Raw genomic sequence first — 19,460 nt, forward strand, 5'->3', positions numbered from 1 at the left:
TTAAGCGCCAAAATATAGAGGAATGGTGTATTTATCGTGTCTCAAATTTTCAGCTCAAAATATTGAGTCGTTTGGACGTGAACGTCAAAACGGCTTATCCGCACACGTAACCCTTTTAAGATTTCGGGTCAGTTTTTCCTTTACGGATCAATACAGTGAATGACCTATGTGTTGTACTTGATAACGAAAGGTAAGTTTCACTTAGACATTAGTTTTATAAAATAAAAGTCTGGTTTTATCCAGCCACCGCATAATACAGCTTGGGAGACCGGTCTCCATCTCCAGATGAAGACTGGCAGGTTTAAAGCGACAATTTCATATTTTCTAAGAAAGTCAAAACATAATCATTTCTATGTCTTTTGCTCAATAGGTTATTAACTCACTATTATACGACCATGGGTATTATTTCCCACCCTTACAAATCATTGACACAGGAAATAATAACACAATTGCCTCCATGCATTAGCTACCTTCAAACGTTGGAATTTGACGTTGAAAATGATATTTTTGCCAATTTCTCAGCTGGCAATAGTGAATTATAGGATTAATAGGATTATTCTTTAACAAGTAGGACGGTTTATGGATACCATCTATTTTAAGGCTTTATTTTAATAAATTTTAAAAATATAACTTAAAAATATGAAATTGTAACTTTAAGTTGTTTGAAAACGTGTCACATATAATGAGTTAGCTGCTCGGCCCTAAGGTAGAGGTTTTTTTTTTTTTTGATTTTAACACAAAATTAACCAATTTTTATTCTCGAAAATGTTATCGTGAAGTTATTCCCAGTCAGCAAAGTTTTCAGTTTCGCATCGCTGTATTAATAGTCAACTGTCTGTTATGACTAACTATCAGATATACGACCTTACTCTGAGGCTCTATTTTAAAATCCCCGATAAATCAACTTTGACATTAAGTTATAAAGTCAAGGTTCGAAATTAATTTTATCCAAATTATATGTGAGATTTCCATATCATTAAATCCGGTGGCCTAGTCGTTATTTGTATTTTTATCTGGTGGTGTTAGCGCCACCGCTTGCGAGACAGAGAGAGGGAGAGAGAGGGAGAGAGAGAGAGAGAGAGAGATGGGATTTAACGTCCACTCGACACAAACTAGGTCATTTCGGGACTAACATATTATGGTTCAATTTTATTTCAATAATTCGCTTGCGCGTAGGGGTCTTTAGTAGTGGGAGGAAACCGGAGGACCCGGAGAAAACCCACGAGACTGGACAGGCGACCCGGCCTACTCCTTGTCACGTACAACCGGGGAATCGAAACCACGCCAGTTGACTCAATGACAGACCTTATGATACAGCCCGCACGTGATAACTATTCGGCCATCCAACCCCCCAATCACCGCTTGCGTTTTATTCTTCTCTTCTATTCTTCTTTTTCTAGTCTTGTGAACATTTGGTTCGTCATCCCGGTCTAACGCGTGCGCTTTAGATCATATGGTCTGTTAATGAGTCGTGGTCTCGATCCCACACTCGCACGTGACAAAGAGTAAGGTTGCCGGCCTAACCACGTAGGGTTTCTCTCAGCGCTAAAGATTTTTCTACGCGCTAGCGAATTATGTAAATATACAAATTGTACCATTATGACATGACCCCCCCCCCCCCTCTCTCTCTCTCCCTCTCTCTCTCTCTCTCTCTCTCCTCCCCCTCTCTCTCTCTCTCTCTCTTTTATTACCGGAATCAACCATTCATGAATAATTTCTCCCAGTTAATCTTGACCAGACAATAACTAATTACTTTGAATTAAGAAAACAAAATCATCAAAACATTTGATTAAACCGGAAAAAAGTGATGTCTATAAATGGATTTCACTTGTTTAGTTATATCGTCTACAGAATGTTGTCAAGTTTTCAATTCAATGAAATGAAATGGGGTTTAACGTCCTACTGTTGTGCTCCGAACTGGACTAATGAAGACGGGCATACGCCATACAGTGTGCTATGAGGGAAATTTTGCCCGGGCAGCGGCACTATGGCCTACTCTTATGTCGAACTCCAACTGCCAATGGATCGGTTTATCGTATCATCCGAACGACTACACAGATGTCTTGGTCAGGACTTCTGTCCTACACCACTGAGAAGGGGACACCACGTCGGAAAATCCCAATGAACTTTCTCTGCCAATAGAGGGATTGCGAACACGGGACCTCCAGGCTAGCGAGCCAGCGTCTTACCCACTTAGCCACCGTGACTCATATTTTGAACTGCTAATCCTTTTAAAAGAGAGAGAGAGAGAAATGGGGTTTAACGTCCACTCGACACAAACTAGGTCATTTCGGGACTAACATATGGTTTAATTTTATTTACATAATTCGCTTGCGCGTAGTGGTCTTTAGCAGTGGGAGGAAACCGGGGGACCCGGAGAAAACCCACGAGGTTGGACAGGCGATCCTACTCCTTGCCACGTACAACCAGGGATTCGAAACCACGCCAGTCGACTCAATGACAGACTGTATGATACAGCGCGCGCACGCTAACCATTCAGCCATCCAACCCCCCTAATCCTTTTAAAAATCCAACTCAATTCTCCAATTGACGAGCAATGGTTTTAACTCACATATACCTTTCCCTAAAAGACTAGGGGGGGTGGATGGCCGAATGGTTAACGTGTGCGCGCTGTATCATAAGGCCTGTCATTTAGTCAACTGGTGTGGTTTCGAATCCCCGGTTGTACGTGACAGGGAGTAGGGTTGCCTGTCCAACCTCGTGGGTTTTATTCGGGTCCCCCGGTTTACTCCCACTGCTAAAGACCCCTTATTGAAATAAAATTAAACCATATGTTAGTCCCGAAATGACCTAGTTTGTGTCAAGTGGACGTTAAACCCCATTTCTCTCTCTCTCCCTAAAAGACTTACCCAGTTTCAGTGTAGAGACTGTGTATAACTTACTAATAGCCATATATATAAATATATTAGCTTACGCATATATCACTAACGATGTTATAACACTAGACGTATGATACACCTGTGCACTTGTCGACTTCTCAACCAGAAAAAAAAATACCTTTTGTTAACAAAATCTCTATTGATATCTATTTCAGTTATGCGAAAGGAACATATCTAATTTTATAATTTAAAAAATCGTACTTATATTGTTCGAGGAATGTCCATTAAAAGAGGGTGTATTTAAAACTTAATTAATCTTACATTCAGAACATGTTTTTCTCTCCTTCGTTTAAACTATTCGGGGGGTTGGATGGCTGAATGGTTAGCACGTAAGCGCTGTATAATAAGGCCGGTCATTGAGTCAACTGGCGTGGTTTCGATTCCCCGGTTGTACGTGACAAGGAGTAGGGTCGCCTGTCCAACCTCGTGGGTTTTCTCCGGGTCCTCCGGTTCCCTCACACTGCTAAAGACCCCTACTCTCAAGCGAATTATTGAAATAAAATTAAACCATATGTTAGTCCCGAAATGACCTAGTCTGTGTCGAGTGGACGGTAAACCCCATCTCTCTCTCTCTCTCTCTCTCTCTCTCTCTCTAGACTATTTTTCTGAATTACGTCAGTGGTATTTTTATCTTTCCAGGAAATTGAATTTTACCCGAAAATATTTGTAAGATTTGTAAAAGGGAACTGGGCACTAACCTTGTTGTTCTTAGGGGTGACGATCATTGAAAATAGCCCATGGTTCCGTCAATTCATAATCAATCAACATGAAACTTGACATGCGTATTCCGTGGACAATTGCGCACCCATTAATGGATGTCACAATTCCATAATGGCTACGATGATGTCGTAGTCATTTTATGGTCCATAGTAAAATGGTTCTTATTATAAAATTCACATGATTGTTCCTTGGACAATTGTGATCAGAATTCCATGATGGCTGCTGCGATGATGGTGATAGTCAGTTCCTGGCCCATAGTATGATAATACTCTCTTATAAAATTGTTTTGTTTAAACAAATGTTAGTGAAGTATATTCTTATCTGTGTCTATAAACATGTATATATATATATATATATAGTTATGGTTGTGATAAAATCCAGTGACAGTGACCCATATTGTATGTCTTATCACGTCACTTAAAATAACCCGGTCAAATATTTATTATAAAGTTTCTGGTACATAACATTGTTGTCCATGGTCCAGGACGGTAAGGCCTGTCTATAGCCTGCTATAGCCCTTCGGATGGGACGACAAACTAGGTCATTTCAGGACTAATGGTACAGAAAAGTGTCTATATTCATTGGGATGGGACGACAAACCGAGGCTCTTTGTATAGCATTGACAAGATCCCCTGACAGTTGGAAATGAAATGAAATGGGGTTTAACGTCCTACTGTTCTGCTCCGAACGGGGCTAATGAAGACGGGCATACGCCATACAGTGTGCTATGAGGGACATTTTGCCCGGGGGGCGGCACTATGGCCTACCCTTATATGGGACCTCGGTTTTTCGTCCAATCCGAACGACTAGACAGCTGTGCTTGTCAGTCCTTCCTTCCTGCACCACTGACAAGGGGGAACTACGTCCGAAAAACCCGATGACCTTTCCCCCGCCAATGCAACGTCTTACCCACTTAGTCACCGTGGCTCCCCCCCCCCCCAAAAAAAAAAAATCGCAATAGGAGTTGATGGTAAAGCACACCACGTAAAGTATACCAGTCTTAATTAGATCGGTTGGTGCAGATAATTGAGATGTTTCTACTCAATTCACAAGCTATATAATGATGTACCTTAGTTAAAGATACATTATGGGAGATTCGATAACGAGTTGGTAGTTCTGGCTATAATAGTCAAAAACTAGATAACGTAAGGAAATTTGCTGAAAATTTCATTCAAATTGGTCCACTATGAACCGAGAACAAAGCGTTTGAAATTTCCGCCTAGCCTCGATCATCATTAGTAAAGTCAGTACGATAAACAGCATAGTCTCGATTATCCATTTAATCGTTAAATCGTGAAGGAAAGTTATACAGTCAATCGGCTCGTAATCCACTAAAGATCGCAGGCTAGCGATGCCCTCGGGAGTCGATTATGGTCTTGTTAATGTTAATAAATGTCGAATTAATAGTTTATATAACATTTCAAGCCTAAAGAAAGACCTGCAATAAGTAGATTTAGCTCTTAAATAATGTATGTTTAATATTGATGCACAGTGCACGGTGATATAGCAAAATATATAACTACATTGATAACACACCTTTATATACACAATATAGATGTAAAACGACCTTCAATTAGTTCAAATTGGACCAGGATATAACCTATAATATATTTGTATATTATATATTTTTTTTAAAAGATCACGCGTTAATATACGGAAAGTTATTTAGGTTATTTTAATCATACTAAATATGGCATTTTGTTTTAGTTAATATTGCACCACGATATAGCCATTTATATGATTTGTTAATTGTTTATTTTTTAAAAGATCACAATGATGGAAAACTGCATTTTTACTTAAACATACATTATGTAAGAGCTAAATCTTCCTATTGCAGGTCTTTCTTTAGGGCTGAAATGTTATCTAAATTATTAATTAGACATTTATTAACAAAACAAGACCATAATCAACTATTGATGTCATTGGATGGATACGATTTTAAACAGATTTGAATCTGATCTGCGATTCAACGGCTGTTCACGATTAACTGTAAAAATGAATAATCAATAACAAGTTATTAATCAGTAGGTTATTTGATTCGTATTCTAATTATAAAATGTTTATATTGATTAAATGAAATGAAATGAAATGAAATGGGGTTTAACGTCCTACTGTTTTGCTCCGAACTGGGCTAATGAAGACGGGCATACGCCATACAGTGTGCTATGAGGGAAATTTTGCCCGGACAGCGGCACTACGGCCTACTCTTATATCGAATTCCAACTGTCAAGGGATCTTTAACGTGCACGCCAATGTGTACACGGGACCTCGGTTTTTCGTCCCATCCGAACGACTAGACAGCTGTCCTTGTCAGCCCCTCCGTCCTGCATCACTGACAAGGGAGAACCACGCCGGAAAATCTGGATGAACTTTCTCGGCCAATGCAGGGATCGAACACCCGACCTCCAGGCTAGCGAGCCAGCGCCTTACCCACTTAGCCACCGTGATCCCCTTATATTGATTAAATACCCTAACATAACAACATTGAATGCTGTATAACATATGTAAAACCTTAGGTTGCTTAATTCAGTTTCTATTTTAGGAACAGCGTGTTACCAACTTCGCCACCGTGACCGCCTATAAAATTATAAAACGTTGGGTTATTTAATTCACGTGATAAATATATAGCCTATTTTATTATTATATTTTATTGTTTAAAACCATATTGATAACATACCTTTACATAATGTCAATATATTCGCAGGTGTATCTTCATATCTTTCTGATGTGTTAATTATACTGACAAGTTCACAGCTGGGGTCACTAAATACTCCAAATTATTATATGTCAGTCAAGACTGGATATTCGTGACTAATTTACCTGATTTGGATTGCTGATTAGCTAATACAGTGCATTCATCCGTATTAAGGTAATGTTGTGAAACTCACCTGGCTGTATGGGTGGCTATATCTGTCAAATCATGTCAAATAAGTATATCAGTTTATTACATATTGTCGGGTATTGTATGCCATTTTAACGGGTGCATGCCGCCATATAATTAATTTAAAGCTTCTGTTTACGAAAATAGAAAATGCGGTGACATGAAATAAGGCTGGATGTAAGAGTATGTAATAGGTGTCGACCGATTTTTAAGACTGGATATTTGTGTAACATATATTCACAATCATGTGATGTCTCAATTACAGTGTCTCGTGATATAATAAAATTGACATAATAGAAACCATGTATTTTTTTTACTTTGCTGTTCTTCGTTCGTAATACTTCCTTGACTAACTAACTCACCTATCAACAAGAAACAGATTTAATTTATTTTCATATAGTATTACATTCAAAATAGAGAGAGCGAGAGAGAGAGAGAGAGAGATATGGGGTTTAACGTCCACTCGGAAAAACTAGGTCATTTCGGGACTATCATATGGTTTGAATTTTATTTCAATAATTTGCTTGCGGTTAGGGGTCTTTAGCAGTGGGAGGAAAACGGAGGACCCGGAGAAAACCCACGAGGTTGGACAGGCGACCCTACTCCTTGTCACGTACAACCGGGGATTCGATACCATGCCAGTTGACTCAATGACAGGCTTTATGATACAGCGCGCGCGTGCTAACCATTCGGCCATCCAGCCCCCCCCCCCACATTCAAGGTCTATAATTTAAGGCCCAACGCAGATTTCGTCATAGGTCGCGTGATATAAATAGGGTTAGGGCAGTGATTGTTGACGAGATAGTGGGGTAGGGTTCGGGCGAACTCTAGGGTTAAGGTTAATGCTATCCCGGTTTACACCCCGTGACCTATGGCCAAATCTGCAGTGGGCCTTAACTTTTAGAATGGTTTAAGGCGTGCGCTATAGATTATATGGTCTGTCATTGGGGTGATCTCCATTTAGCAGCTTGAACCTGACAAGGAGTAGGATCGCCTGTCCAACCTCGTGGGTTTTCCGCGGGTCCTCCGATTTCCTCCCACTGCTAAAGACCCCTACCAGAAAGCGAAATATCAAATAAAATTTAACCATATTAAGTTTTAAGGACTTCATACTACTTTAATTAATCCAGGAAGTGGTTTACTTATATAAAAGTATTTGTCACGACTGGCGTTAAAAAGTTTTGAAAACCATTATAATGCCAGTGAGACAGAGGGTGGGGTGGGGTAAAGACCACTCATCACAAACGGACAGATAGGGATAGGGGCTGAGGTGTAAGCGCCCATTCAACACAAACTATGTCATTTGGGGACTAACATGGTAAAATTTAATTCAGTAATTCGCTTTAGCAGTAGGAGAAAACGGAGGACCCGGAGAAAACCCACGAGGTTGACCAAGCGACCCTACTCCTTGTCACGTACAACCGGGGAATCAAAACCACGCCAATTTACTCAATGACAGACCTTATGATACAGCGCGCACGTGCTAACCATTCAGCCATTCAACCCCTCGACTGGCTATATATATATATAAGATGTTTGAAAAGAAAACAAATTGCATATTGGAACCTCTTCAAGCGCAACTATATAAACAAAAATAATAACAATATAATTGTGTAATATCTTAAATTCATCATTCTAACATTCGATCGAAGGTGATCGAAAGTTTTCGATTTTTGGGACAGACCTTGAAACACGACTATCGCTTGAATACCGCGACCCACCCATGAATCTACGCAGGTTAATACACTTTTTTAAAGTTCCAAAACTTGGATTGCCCGTGTTAAAATTGTTCAGGTCACTGATAAGAGTAATTCACTGAACCCCAGTGTACCGTGTAAAGAATATCACAATAAAATATGAATACACTACTATTATAAGTAAATAGGTTCTATATATCCCTAATCTTGTTGTATATGAATACACTATTATTATAAGTAACCAAGTCCTTTATATCTATAATCTGGTTGTATATGAATAAAGAACATTGGGGAACAACAAAAGGTGTGCTATAACTGCGACAACTATGATATATTAAAGACCAAGAATTATAGGTATAGGCCATATCTCCTATGATATATACAAGTCTAAAAATTATAAGTATAGATCACTGTGAGTTATACGTTCAAAATATGTACTTAACAATATAACGACAACTACAGTGTATATATTTGGACGTTTCATGTTTGTGTATTATATAAAATGTGATTTGTGAAATTTGTGCATTACATATGATTTGTGAAATTTGTGCATTAAATATGATTTGTGAAATTTGTGCATTATAGATTTTCATTATAATGTGATTTGTGAAATTTGTGCATTATAGATTTTCATTATAATGTGATTTGTGAAATTTGTGCATTATAGATTTTCATTATAATGTGCTTTGTGAAATTTGTGCATTATAGATTTTCATTATAATGTGATTTGTGAAATTTGTGCATTATAGATTTTCATTATAATGTGATTTGTGAAATTTGTGCATTATAGATTTTCATTATAATGTGATTTGTGAAATTTGTGCATTATAGATTTTCATTATAATGTGCTTTGTGAAATTTGTGCATTATAGATTTTCATTATAATGTGATTTCTGAAATTTGTGCATTACCTATTTCATGATATAATGTGATTAAATAAATATTTTTCTTGTCGATAAATATATTTGATGGCGTATGTACTTTGAATTTAAACAAAACTTTATTCAATATGGACGGGGTATCTAGTTCAGTCAATGTTACATCGAAAGTGGTAAGTAGTATTTTGTTACTGTGTAAAACTAGACTATATCCTATTATGTAACACTACTAGACTAGTGCGGAGAATTGGGATATATTATATTATGTACCACTAGACTAGTGCAGAGAGTTGGGATATATAATATTATGTACCACTAGATAGTGCGGAGAATTGAGATATATAATATTAGGTGTCCTCTTAGAGCCTAATCTACGCATGGACAGTCACATTCGCGAAATTTGTCGAAAATGCTATTTTCAGCTCAGAAACATTAGCCATATAAGACACTTGATTAGCCAGGAAGCAGCTGCTACACTTGTGTGTTCTCTGGTTTTCTCAAGGATTGACTACTGTAACAGCTTGTTAGCAGAAACATCTATTGCCAATATTAAAAAACTCCAACTTGTACAAAATACCGCAGCTCGAATTGTTACCAGATCATCAAAATACTCTCATATAACTCCTGTTCTGAAATCACTCCATTGGCTGCCAATAAATGAAAGAATCATCTTCAAAATCCTGTCCTTGACTTATCAGTGTGTAAATGGCATAGCTCCAAAATACTTATCCGACCTTATGCAAATACATGTTCCCTCACGTAACCTCCGATCAAACAGACTTCATCAGTTGTGTTGCCCAAGGTGGAAGCTAAAATCATTCGGATACAGATCATTCGCAGTCAATGCACCTAAAGAGTGGAACAATCTACCAGAAACCATTAAATCATCTCCAACTCTCTCTTGTTTTAAATCAAGACTTAAAACCCATCTTTTTGAGAAATGTTATCATGATTAATCGAATTAATTAATCTGTATGCGCTGTGAGCATGCATCCGTGCATGGAGTACTAGCGCCATATAAATGTACATATTATTATTATTATTATTATGTACCACTAAACCAGTGATTCTCAACCAGTGTGTCACGACACACAGGTGGGCCACGAGATCTTCCTAAGTGTGCAACGAAATTTTAAACGGCACACTTAAGAAAATTTCTAACTAAAGAAACCAGCTATTTGACTGCAATAAAGTAAGTTCATAGCTGTGTTTTTCTTTATTTAGTTTGAGTCATTCTATGTTTCTATGACTAGTCTCTGTCTACGGTTGTGTGCCGTCTATGACTTGCCATGTTTTAATTTTGCAAATTTCAATATTTTTCATATATATTTAGCCAGGTGTGTCGCTATTTGTTCATATGTTCCAAGGTGTGACGTTGGCAAAAAAAGTTTAATTGAGAACCTCTGCACTAAACTAATTCTTGGAATTGTGATGATGACAGCTTGTACAATCTAAGAGTGTCTCTTGTAATAAATTTGAATGATTTTTTAAACAATTTCTCTTCGACAGCGTGAAGTGTTTGTGAGTTTAATATTCTTGAAAGTTGGTGAAATAGACACATTACAAGAAACGTTCGAAGCAGACGTTTACATAAAAGTAAGATGGCGGGAATGTACGTTAGATCATGGCACAAACAAGGTAGGCGGAAATGTAATGAAATGGGGTCTAACGTCCTACTTTTCTGCCCCGACTGGGTTAATGAAGGTTGGCATACGTCATACAGTGTTCTATGAGGGAAATTTTGCCCGGACAGCGACGCTACGACCTACTCTTATATCTAATTCCAATGTGTACACGGGACCTCGTTTTTTCGTCCCATCCGAACGACTAGATAGCTGTCCTTGCTAGACCCTCGGTCCTGCATATCTTACAAGGGGAAAGAAATCACGCCGGAAAATCCGATAAACTTTCTGTTTTGAAAGTTTAGCCAAATGTTTAGCACGTGCGCGGTGTATCATAAGGTCTGTCGTTGAGTCAACTGGCGTGGTTTCGATTTCCCGCTTCTACGTGACAAGGAGTAGGGTTGCCTGTTCAACCTCGTGGGTCCCCCGTCCCCCCCACACCCACTGCTAAAGACCTCTACGCGCAACCGAAGTATAGAAATAAAATTGAGCCATATGTTCGTCCCGAAATGACCTAGTTTGTGTCAAGTAGACATTATATCGCATATCTCTCTCTCTCTCTCTCTCTCTCTCTCTCTCATAACGGGCATATTATAAATTATTTTATTTTGCTAATTATTGCTTGGAAATTAATATGTCGCTATATAAACTAAACTTCATAGTAAAAATAATGCGGCATCCCTGAAATCCCCAGTCCGTATTATATGCCTACAATATGACTGTAATCGAATCACTAATGTCTTTAAGTGTCGAGCATTTTATCTCCAAAATAAATTTTGTGTTATTTTGTTTAGTCTTTAGACGAAGCTTCCCAATCAGAAATGTGGAACCCTAAAATTCAGATCCAGAACATCATAGGCTCGCCTAGAACACGGCTATCAACGGAAGTAGAATTTACATCTCAGAGAGAGGCGTATATTATAGAAACCAGAAGAATTAAAGGGACATTCTCAGAACATCTGGAACTTCATAATTTCCCTTTTGATGTTCAGGTAAAATTTAAAATACTTTATCACCCAATAATACATTCTACGGTAGATATCGCTTGTGTGATAAATTCCATAATCTACTGCTAAGGAGATATCGCTTTACATGAATTTGATTGGCCAGTTGAAAGGAACTACTTTTGTTTTCAAAGAATAGTTCATTTTTTTATTAAAAGTAATTTCTTTTTTTATTAAAAATGAACCATTTTTATTTAATTGACCTTGATGGAAACACTGGGTCAATATAAAGGACTTTGTAATGGTTGAATTGCTGTCAAAAATGGTGTATCACTACGCCATAATGTAATCAAGTTCAGTAAAAGTGAAATCTATAGCAAAGAATTATATTTATTTATTTGTGCATGTAAGAAAGGGATTGGGTGATAATACTCGTCTTTTTTGATATCAAAAATATCAACACCCGTCCATAAAGTAATAACATCTCGACAGAGCCTCGTTTTTTGTTACTTTATCAACTTGTGTTGATATTTTTTGATATCAAAAAAGACTCGTAGGAGATTCTCTATTTATAAGATATATAAACCATAGTGCTGCTCGCCTCCTTGGTGTTTATTTCAGTTATTTTAGGAAATTGTGTAGGAAAATTTGAAAATATAGATAAAGTATATAGATGATAATCTGGTCAAGCGGTCTTAAGAGGCGGACTTGGTAGCTCTGGGCCCTAAGAACAACGGGTTTCCTTGGGTCCCATCTTGGCCAAGAATACATGACATGACCAGAGAACGAATACAGTTTGATTCATTGTTCTCATACCCCATTAAGAGATCAATTCATCCCCAGATTTAAGTCATTGTATTTGTTATCGGATGCGAAGATGAATTTTATTTATTTTGAAAATAATTAAATGTCAAATATTTTCTCTAATCTGACAATGGTTACAAAAACGATGCCATCATGTAGATTGTCGGATATGAAATGAAATGAAATGAAATGGAGTTTAACTTCCTACTGTTCTGCCCCGACTGGGCTATTGAAGACGGGCATACGCCATACAGTGTGCTTTGAAGGAAATTTTTCCCGGACAGCGTACTCCCTGAGGTACACAACCACCGAAGCCCCTCCCCACCTCCCCCACCCATATGCAGGCGCGGATCCAGGGGGGTACACCCGTCGCACGCCCCCCCCCCCCATTTTTTTGCGGTGGCGAACAATTTTTTACCCATATATTCTCGTGGGAAAGGAATTAACGGTCAGTTTAGGTTGGAAATCGTAATTTACTCCGAAACGAGTGGATTGGTGACTTGGTTGATTGCCCGTCAGTCCGCCCACCGAGGGCCGGGCTTCGCACTCCCTAGTGGGGGCAGCACGCACCCCCCCCCCTTTCTGAAACTCCTGGATCCGCCCAGATGTTATATATAAACTGTTTGTGTATTGCCAGGATTTATCTGTATTAATCACAACAGAATTAACTGATAATCAAGTAAATCTATTGGAAGACGAGAAGGAATTAAGCCGAGTTAATCCACGAGGTTTCCTGGATGCACAAGAATGGGCGTTACGGGATCACGTGGAAGCAACCCAAGATGTCAATTTGTCCCATGAAATATTCGCTACCAAGAAAAAATACCCCACCTTAACTTTTACGTTCATTGCCTTCCGGAGACCTGGTTTCTTTATATGGAATATTATTTTTGTGATGGTAAGTAAGGCTGATATACGTCTTCAATTTAATCTTACATGCACCTACTCTTACATGGAATTGCAACTGTCAAGTAAAGGCATCTTTTACGTGCACACCAATATGTACACGGGACCTCGGATTTTCGCCCCATCCGAACGACTAGACAGCTGTCCTTGTCAGCCCCTCCGTCCTGCACCACTAACAAGGGGAAACCACACCGGGAAATCCTGGATGAACTTTCTCGGCCAACACCGGGATCGACCTCCAGGCTAGCGAGCCAGCATCTTACCCACTTTGTCACCGTGGTCCCCCCCCCCCATATTGAAATAAAACATATCGGTTTTGCTTTCAACATTAGACAGTCGAAAAGATGAAATGAATTGAAATAGGGTTTAACGTCCTATTGTTCTACTCCGACTGGGCTAAAGGAGGCGGTCAAACACGATAATTAAAGATGCATTATGTAAGATTTAGTCCTTGTATTGAGTGACGTCATTTTTAACGTTAACCGATTCTATGACGTTTATGGTCAATATCACAGCCATCCGATGTCCTAGAGAGTTGATTATGGACTTGTCACGTGAATAAAAGTCTAAATAATAATTTATGTAACATTTGAAACCAGAAGAATGATCTTCATTTGACAGATTTATCTCTTGCATTATGCAGCTTTAAATCAACAAACCGCCTCCCGTTCACGCTGCTTAACGGACTTTTTGATGTGTAGAGCCAATGATGGGGAAAGTAATTTGTACCATTTTATTTTCAGGCATTGATTAGCTCCTTGTCTATGACGACGTTTGCCATCCCGTTCTCGGGTACAGAGCACAGATTACAGATGACAGCTACCTTGGTTTTAACGGGTGTCGCTTTTAAATTTACAGCATCACAATCTTTACCTAAAATACCTTATCTTACTTATTTGGTAAGTCCACCTAAAATACCCTATCTTACTTATTTGGTAAGTCCATTCATTGGCCTTATCTTACTTATTTGGTAAGTCCACCCATAGGCTTATCTTACTTATTTGGTAAGTCCACCTACAACACCTTATCTAACTTATTTGGTAAGTCCACTTAAAATATCCTATCTAACATATTTGATAAATCTACCCAAAATGTCTTATCTAACTTATTTTGTAAGTCCACCTATAATACCGTATCTAACTTATTTGGTAAGTCCACCTAAAATACCTTATCTTACTTATTTGGTAAGTCCATCTAAAATACCGTATCTAACTTATTTGATAAGTCCATCTAAAATACCTTATCTAACTTATTTGGTAAGTCCATCTAAAATACCTTATCTAACTTATTTCGTAAGTCCACCTAAAATACCGTATATAACTTATTTCGTAAGTCCATCTAAAATACCTTATCTAACTTATTTGGTAAGTCCACCTATAATACCTTATCTAGCTTATTTGGTAAGTCCACCTATAATACCTTATCTAACTTATTTGGTAAGTCCACCTATAATACCGTATCTAACTTATTTGGTAAGTCCACCTAAAATACCTTATCTTACTTATTTGGTAAGTCCACCTAAAATACCGTATCTAACATATTTGGTAAGTCCATCTAAAATACCTTATCGAGCTTATTTGGTAAGTCCATCTAAAATACCTTATCGAGCTTATTTGGTAAGTCCACCTATAATACCTTATCTCACTTATTTGCTATGTCCGGCTATAATGCCTTATCTAACGTATCTAAAATACACTAAATGATGTAATTTGTATACAGTATTTGTGACGTATCTAAAATACACTAAATGATATGATTTGTATATTTCAGGACCCACATAAATGATATAATTTTCATCTTTGTATATTTTTCAGGATACCCATATATTGGGTTGTATGATAATCTTATCCGGAGCATGTGTATGGCATGCTGTAATTAGCTTGATATCGCCCACATCATTGGCCCTTACTTTAGATAGAGCGGCGTTTGGTGTTCTAGTTACATGTTTATTTCTTTTCCATCTGCTATTTGGTCTGGTTGTCTACTGTAAGGTAAGTTTAATACTACACCCACATGTCTATCATAAGGTCTGTCATTGAGTCAACTGGCGTGGTTTGTACGTGACAAGGAGTTTTTCTCCGGGTCTTCAGGTTCCCTCCCACTGCTAAAGACCCATACGCTCAAGCGAATTATTGAAATAAAATTGAACCATGTATTAGTCCCGAAATGATCTAGTTTGTGTCGAGTGGACGTTAAACACACATTGGTTGGCTGTTAACCCAAATCAAAAACAAAACCTTTTGTGTTTATTTTTTAAAATAAATATACAGCCCATTGTATAAAGACAAACTGTTTTAATCAGATTATGTATATAATTAATTAAATGTACTTTTGTTTTATTGTTTTAATGTAGTTGAGATTAAAGAAGACGTACTATGACAAAGCTGAAAAACTGTATCACGTAAGCTACTATACATTATTCTAGTTAAACACACATTATGTAAGAGCTAAATCTGCCTATTTCAGGTCTTTCTTTAGGCCTGAAATGTTATCTAAATTATTAATTAGACATGAATTAACTTATCCAGACCATAATCAACTCTCAATGTCATCTTATGTGTCAGATTTTTACTGGATTTGAATCCGATCTGTTGCTCAAGGCTCATTGATGATTAAATGCCAAAATGGATAATCGAGACTGTGTTTTTTTATCGTACCGACTTTAGTGATGATGATCGAGGCTAGGCCGAAAATTCAATCGCCAAATTCTCGATTCAGAGTGGATCAATTTGGCTGTAATTTTCAGCACATTCCCTTTACATTATCTAGTTTGTAACTGTTATAGCGAGAACTGACAGCTCTTTATCTAATCACCAATAATGTATCTTTGAGAAGTGGTCAATTGGCAACATGTTTTGTCTTCGTGAAGCAACATACTAAATCTAATGGCCCAGACTGCTTGATCAAATGCGGATTTATCCAATACAGGAGGCTGACGTAACCTGGGTCCTGGATTTAACTGTTAAAAATATGGTACATGTAATAGCCCTTCCACAAACCTATTCTGTAACTAAATTCTTTGGTCAGTTGTTGATATAAATTTGACCAGGATCAATCTGATTAAAAGACAGATACTATTTCGTTTCGATTTTTAATAGTTCAAAATTTCGTTTTACTTGTCTTTACTTCTGGTTAATGTGGGGGATTAACCAATGAAACGGTCTGTTACGACGAGTTCTTGGCGTGCTGGGTACGGAACTGTAGGTAAACCATGCACTAGAAACGTCAACGCTGATTGATTAATCAATGTCTGACGTAATAGGGTCAAAAGCCGCTCGTATGAACCCTGACGCGACCTTCCACTACAACCGGTCAGATCTACACTGAAAGTATAAAAAAGCGAAAGGAAATATAGATCTGTATTTTAATTTTACTACCTTCATCAGATGAACTTACAGAATAGCTCGGACAGTCTTCTTGGTTATTTTAAAAGTGTGATTAAATCTTAAAAAGGTGGGGGGTTGGATGGCCGAAAGGTTAGCACGCGGTATCATAAAGCCTGTCATTGAGTCAACTGGCGTGGTTTCGAATCCCCGGTTGTACGTGACAAGGAGTAGGGTCGCCTGTCCAACCTCGTGGGTTTTCTCCGGGTCCTCCGGTTTCCTCCCACTGAAATAAAATTAAACCATATGTTAGTCCCGAAATGACCTAGTTTGTGTCGAGTGGACGGTAAACCCCATTTTTCTCTCTCTCTCTTAAAAAGGTATATGATCAATTTTACACCGTTTTTTTAGACACGTGTATAGAAACATCGCTCTTTGGTGGCTAAGATTTTATGCGTAATAATTTCATGTTGTTTTGTTTACAAATATGTTGACATCCGAACATTTGTCCGATTTCATTGTTACTTTTTTACATTATTTTAGGAAAAAGCTGAAGCCATGTATCCTGAAGTCTATACCCAAAAATTCCGAAGAAAACCTTTATTTAATAAAAACAAGAGGAACAAGAGAATAGCTACTGGACCAATATAAAAAACGTTAGCGAGTGTGCTAGCTGGGTAGCAATGGCGGGTACTGGATATTCCAGTGGTGGGACGCGAGCCAGGAGCCCTAAAAACTTTTTTTTTAAATTCCCGGTAAAATATACGGTGATTTCAAGTACCGTATGTTCTGAATACAATCAATACAAACAGCTCAATGTTGTGGATTGGCTTTGTGGATATGCAATTAAACAAATTGATATGAACTTTCGTTACATTTTAATCACAATAGTTATAGAAGGAACGGCCACACCCTCCTCCCGAAATCTGATGCACTTCCTGCACGTACGTCTTCCGTTGGAAACCAACCAACGACTCATCAAATGCGCAACGCCCCGGACACATCTGACGCCATTCCTGTTGGTGATGATGATGATGATGATGATGATGATGATGACGATGATGATGACGATGATGATTACCACAGGTCAGAATGCGGAGTAAGCGGAAATAGTGTTGACTTTCCGTGATCCAGTTGACTCAATTATGGTCCAGAATGTCCACGTCAAAGAGACCGTGAATGACAAAGCCAGAAATTGAAACATTGAGAACATTTCATGACAGTGATGCCAGTGTGTTATAAGAGAGAAGCTCCTGTCTCTGTTCGGATAAATAAGGTGCTGTGTTTACCCCTTTTTAGTTATTCTTTGGATATGACCATCACCTTCCGATACTTTTACATTCATCAGTTGGAATTTGATATTTTCTTCATAGGCATCATTCTACTTCCAATGAGCGAGAGAGAGAGAGAGAGAGAAAGAGAGAGAGAGAGTGGGGGGGGTAACGACCGCTCGTCTGAAAAAAGGGCATTTCGGGACTAACACATTGTTCAATTTATTTCAATAATTCGCTTGCGCCAGGGGTCCTTAGCAGTGGTAGGAAACTGCCGGAGGACCCGGAGAAAACCAACGAGGTTATTAGACAGGCTGTCACGCCAGTTGACTCGATAACAGACATTATGTTACAATGCACACGCGCTAACCATGCAGCCATCCAACCCCCCTATGTCATTTAAAACTGTGCTACAGAGGGGGGGGGGGGGTCTAGTTGATTTAACTCGTGCCCGTGAAATCACAGGATCAATCATTTAAAACTGTGATACAACTGATGGTAATAGTCAATGATTGTACATGTATATATTTGGGATATTTATTTATTTTATTTGTTGTGGGGGCTATTAGTAGAGTGAAAGGGAAATGGGGTTTAACGTCCACTCGACACAAACTATGTCATTTCGGGACTAACATATGGTCCAATTTTATTTCAATACTTCGCTTGCGCGTAGGGGTCTTTAGCAGTGGGAGGAAACCGGAGGACCCGGAGAAAACCCGCGAGGTTGGACAGGCGATCCTACTCCTTGTCATGTACAACCGGGAAATTGAAACCATGCCAGCTGACTCAATGACAAGCCTTATGATACAGCGCGCACGTGCTAACCATTCGGCCATCCAACCCCCCGGGGCTATTAGTAGATTCGATCTCTGACCCCTTTCTATTATGAATAAAACTTGTTTTTAAAATCCATGATCGCCACTTGTGAGATGTCTCCTTTGCCGATTACAATGTTGAATCTCTAAAAGAAATATTGTTATTTTATTTGTTGTGGAGGGCATTGGTAGACTCGGTCTGCAGTTCCTTTCTTTTCTGAATAAAAATTGTTTTTAAAATCTCTAATCGTCATTTGAGGATGTTTAATTCCTTTGCTAACTACATTAATGCGGAAGTTGAATTTCTTAAAGGAATATCAGTCCAAAGAAAAGATGAACTGAACATTTGGTCAAACTAAGTCAGCACCATCTATCACTCGGCAAACTTCGGCATTTTCCGTTACTCTACATCTAGCCTCGACTGTATGACGGTAAGTGATATGTACCTTCGCCTATACAATTGCGATGCGGCACCGGTTTACTTATTAGGAAAACTTGTCGCTTTTAAAAAGAAGCTTGTTTCGAATTTTCAGTGTAAAGTTGTCCTTTTTTGAAGAATATCGGATAAATTTGAAAGAAAAACAGCTTCAGACTTTGAAATATTTGTATGATAAAGAATTCGTTAAAGGCGTCGTCGTGGGCAACGCCGTTGGTAATCCGGGAACTTGAAAGTATGCTAATGGCGAGTGCACCGTCTAT

At 38.4% G+C, this 19,460-nt stretch overlaps 1 protein-coding gene across 2 annotated transcripts; it reads left to right on the forward strand.

Moving 5' to 3' along the window:
- The first annotated feature begins 6,385 nt into the window (after positions 1-6,385).
- On the forward strand, positions 6,386-19,003 carry LOC126817391 (cys-loop ligand-gated ion channel). Of its 2 annotated transcripts, XM_050544358.2 has the most exons (8): positions 9,101-9,249; positions 10,586-10,714; positions 11,493-11,690; positions 13,084-13,344; positions 14,096-14,251; positions 15,167-15,343; positions 15,706-15,753; positions 17,219-19,003. In XM_050544358.2, exons 1-8 carry the CDS (start codon positions 9,208-9,210, stop codon positions 17,324-17,326), a joined length of 1,119 nt encoding a protein of 372 aa, XP_050400315.1. In that variant the 5' UTR covers positions 9,101-9,207; the 3' UTR covers positions 17,327-19,003. The 2 variants fall into 2 exon arrangements, with proteins under 2 accessions (XP_055956449.1, XP_050400315.1); XM_056100474.1 differs by lacking the exons at positions 9,101-9,249; positions 10,586-10,714 and adding an exon at positions 6,386-6,489.
- The last annotated feature ends 457 nt before the right edge of the window (positions 19,004-19,460 follow it).

This window comes from Patella vulgata, chromosome 4 (genome assembly GCF_932274485.2).
Source record: "Patella vulgata chromosome 4, xgPatVulg1.2, whole genome shotgun sequence".
Lineage (NCBI taxonomy): Eukaryota > Metazoa > Mollusca > Gastropoda > Patellidae > Patella > Patella vulgata.

Coding starts and splice junctions, on each gene's coding strand:
- LOC126817391 (XM_050544358.2), top strand. CDS start 9,208: ATGGACGGGGTATCTAGTTCAGTCAATGTTACATCGAAAGTG. Junction 9,250..10,585: donor TCAATGTTACATCGAAAGTG/GTAAGTAGTATT, acceptor TCTCTTCGACAG/CGTGAAGTGTTTGTGAGTTT. Junction 11,691..13,083: donor ATTTCCCTTTTGATGTTCAG/GTAAAATTTAAA, acceptor GTGTATTGCCAG/GATTTATCTGTATTAATCAC.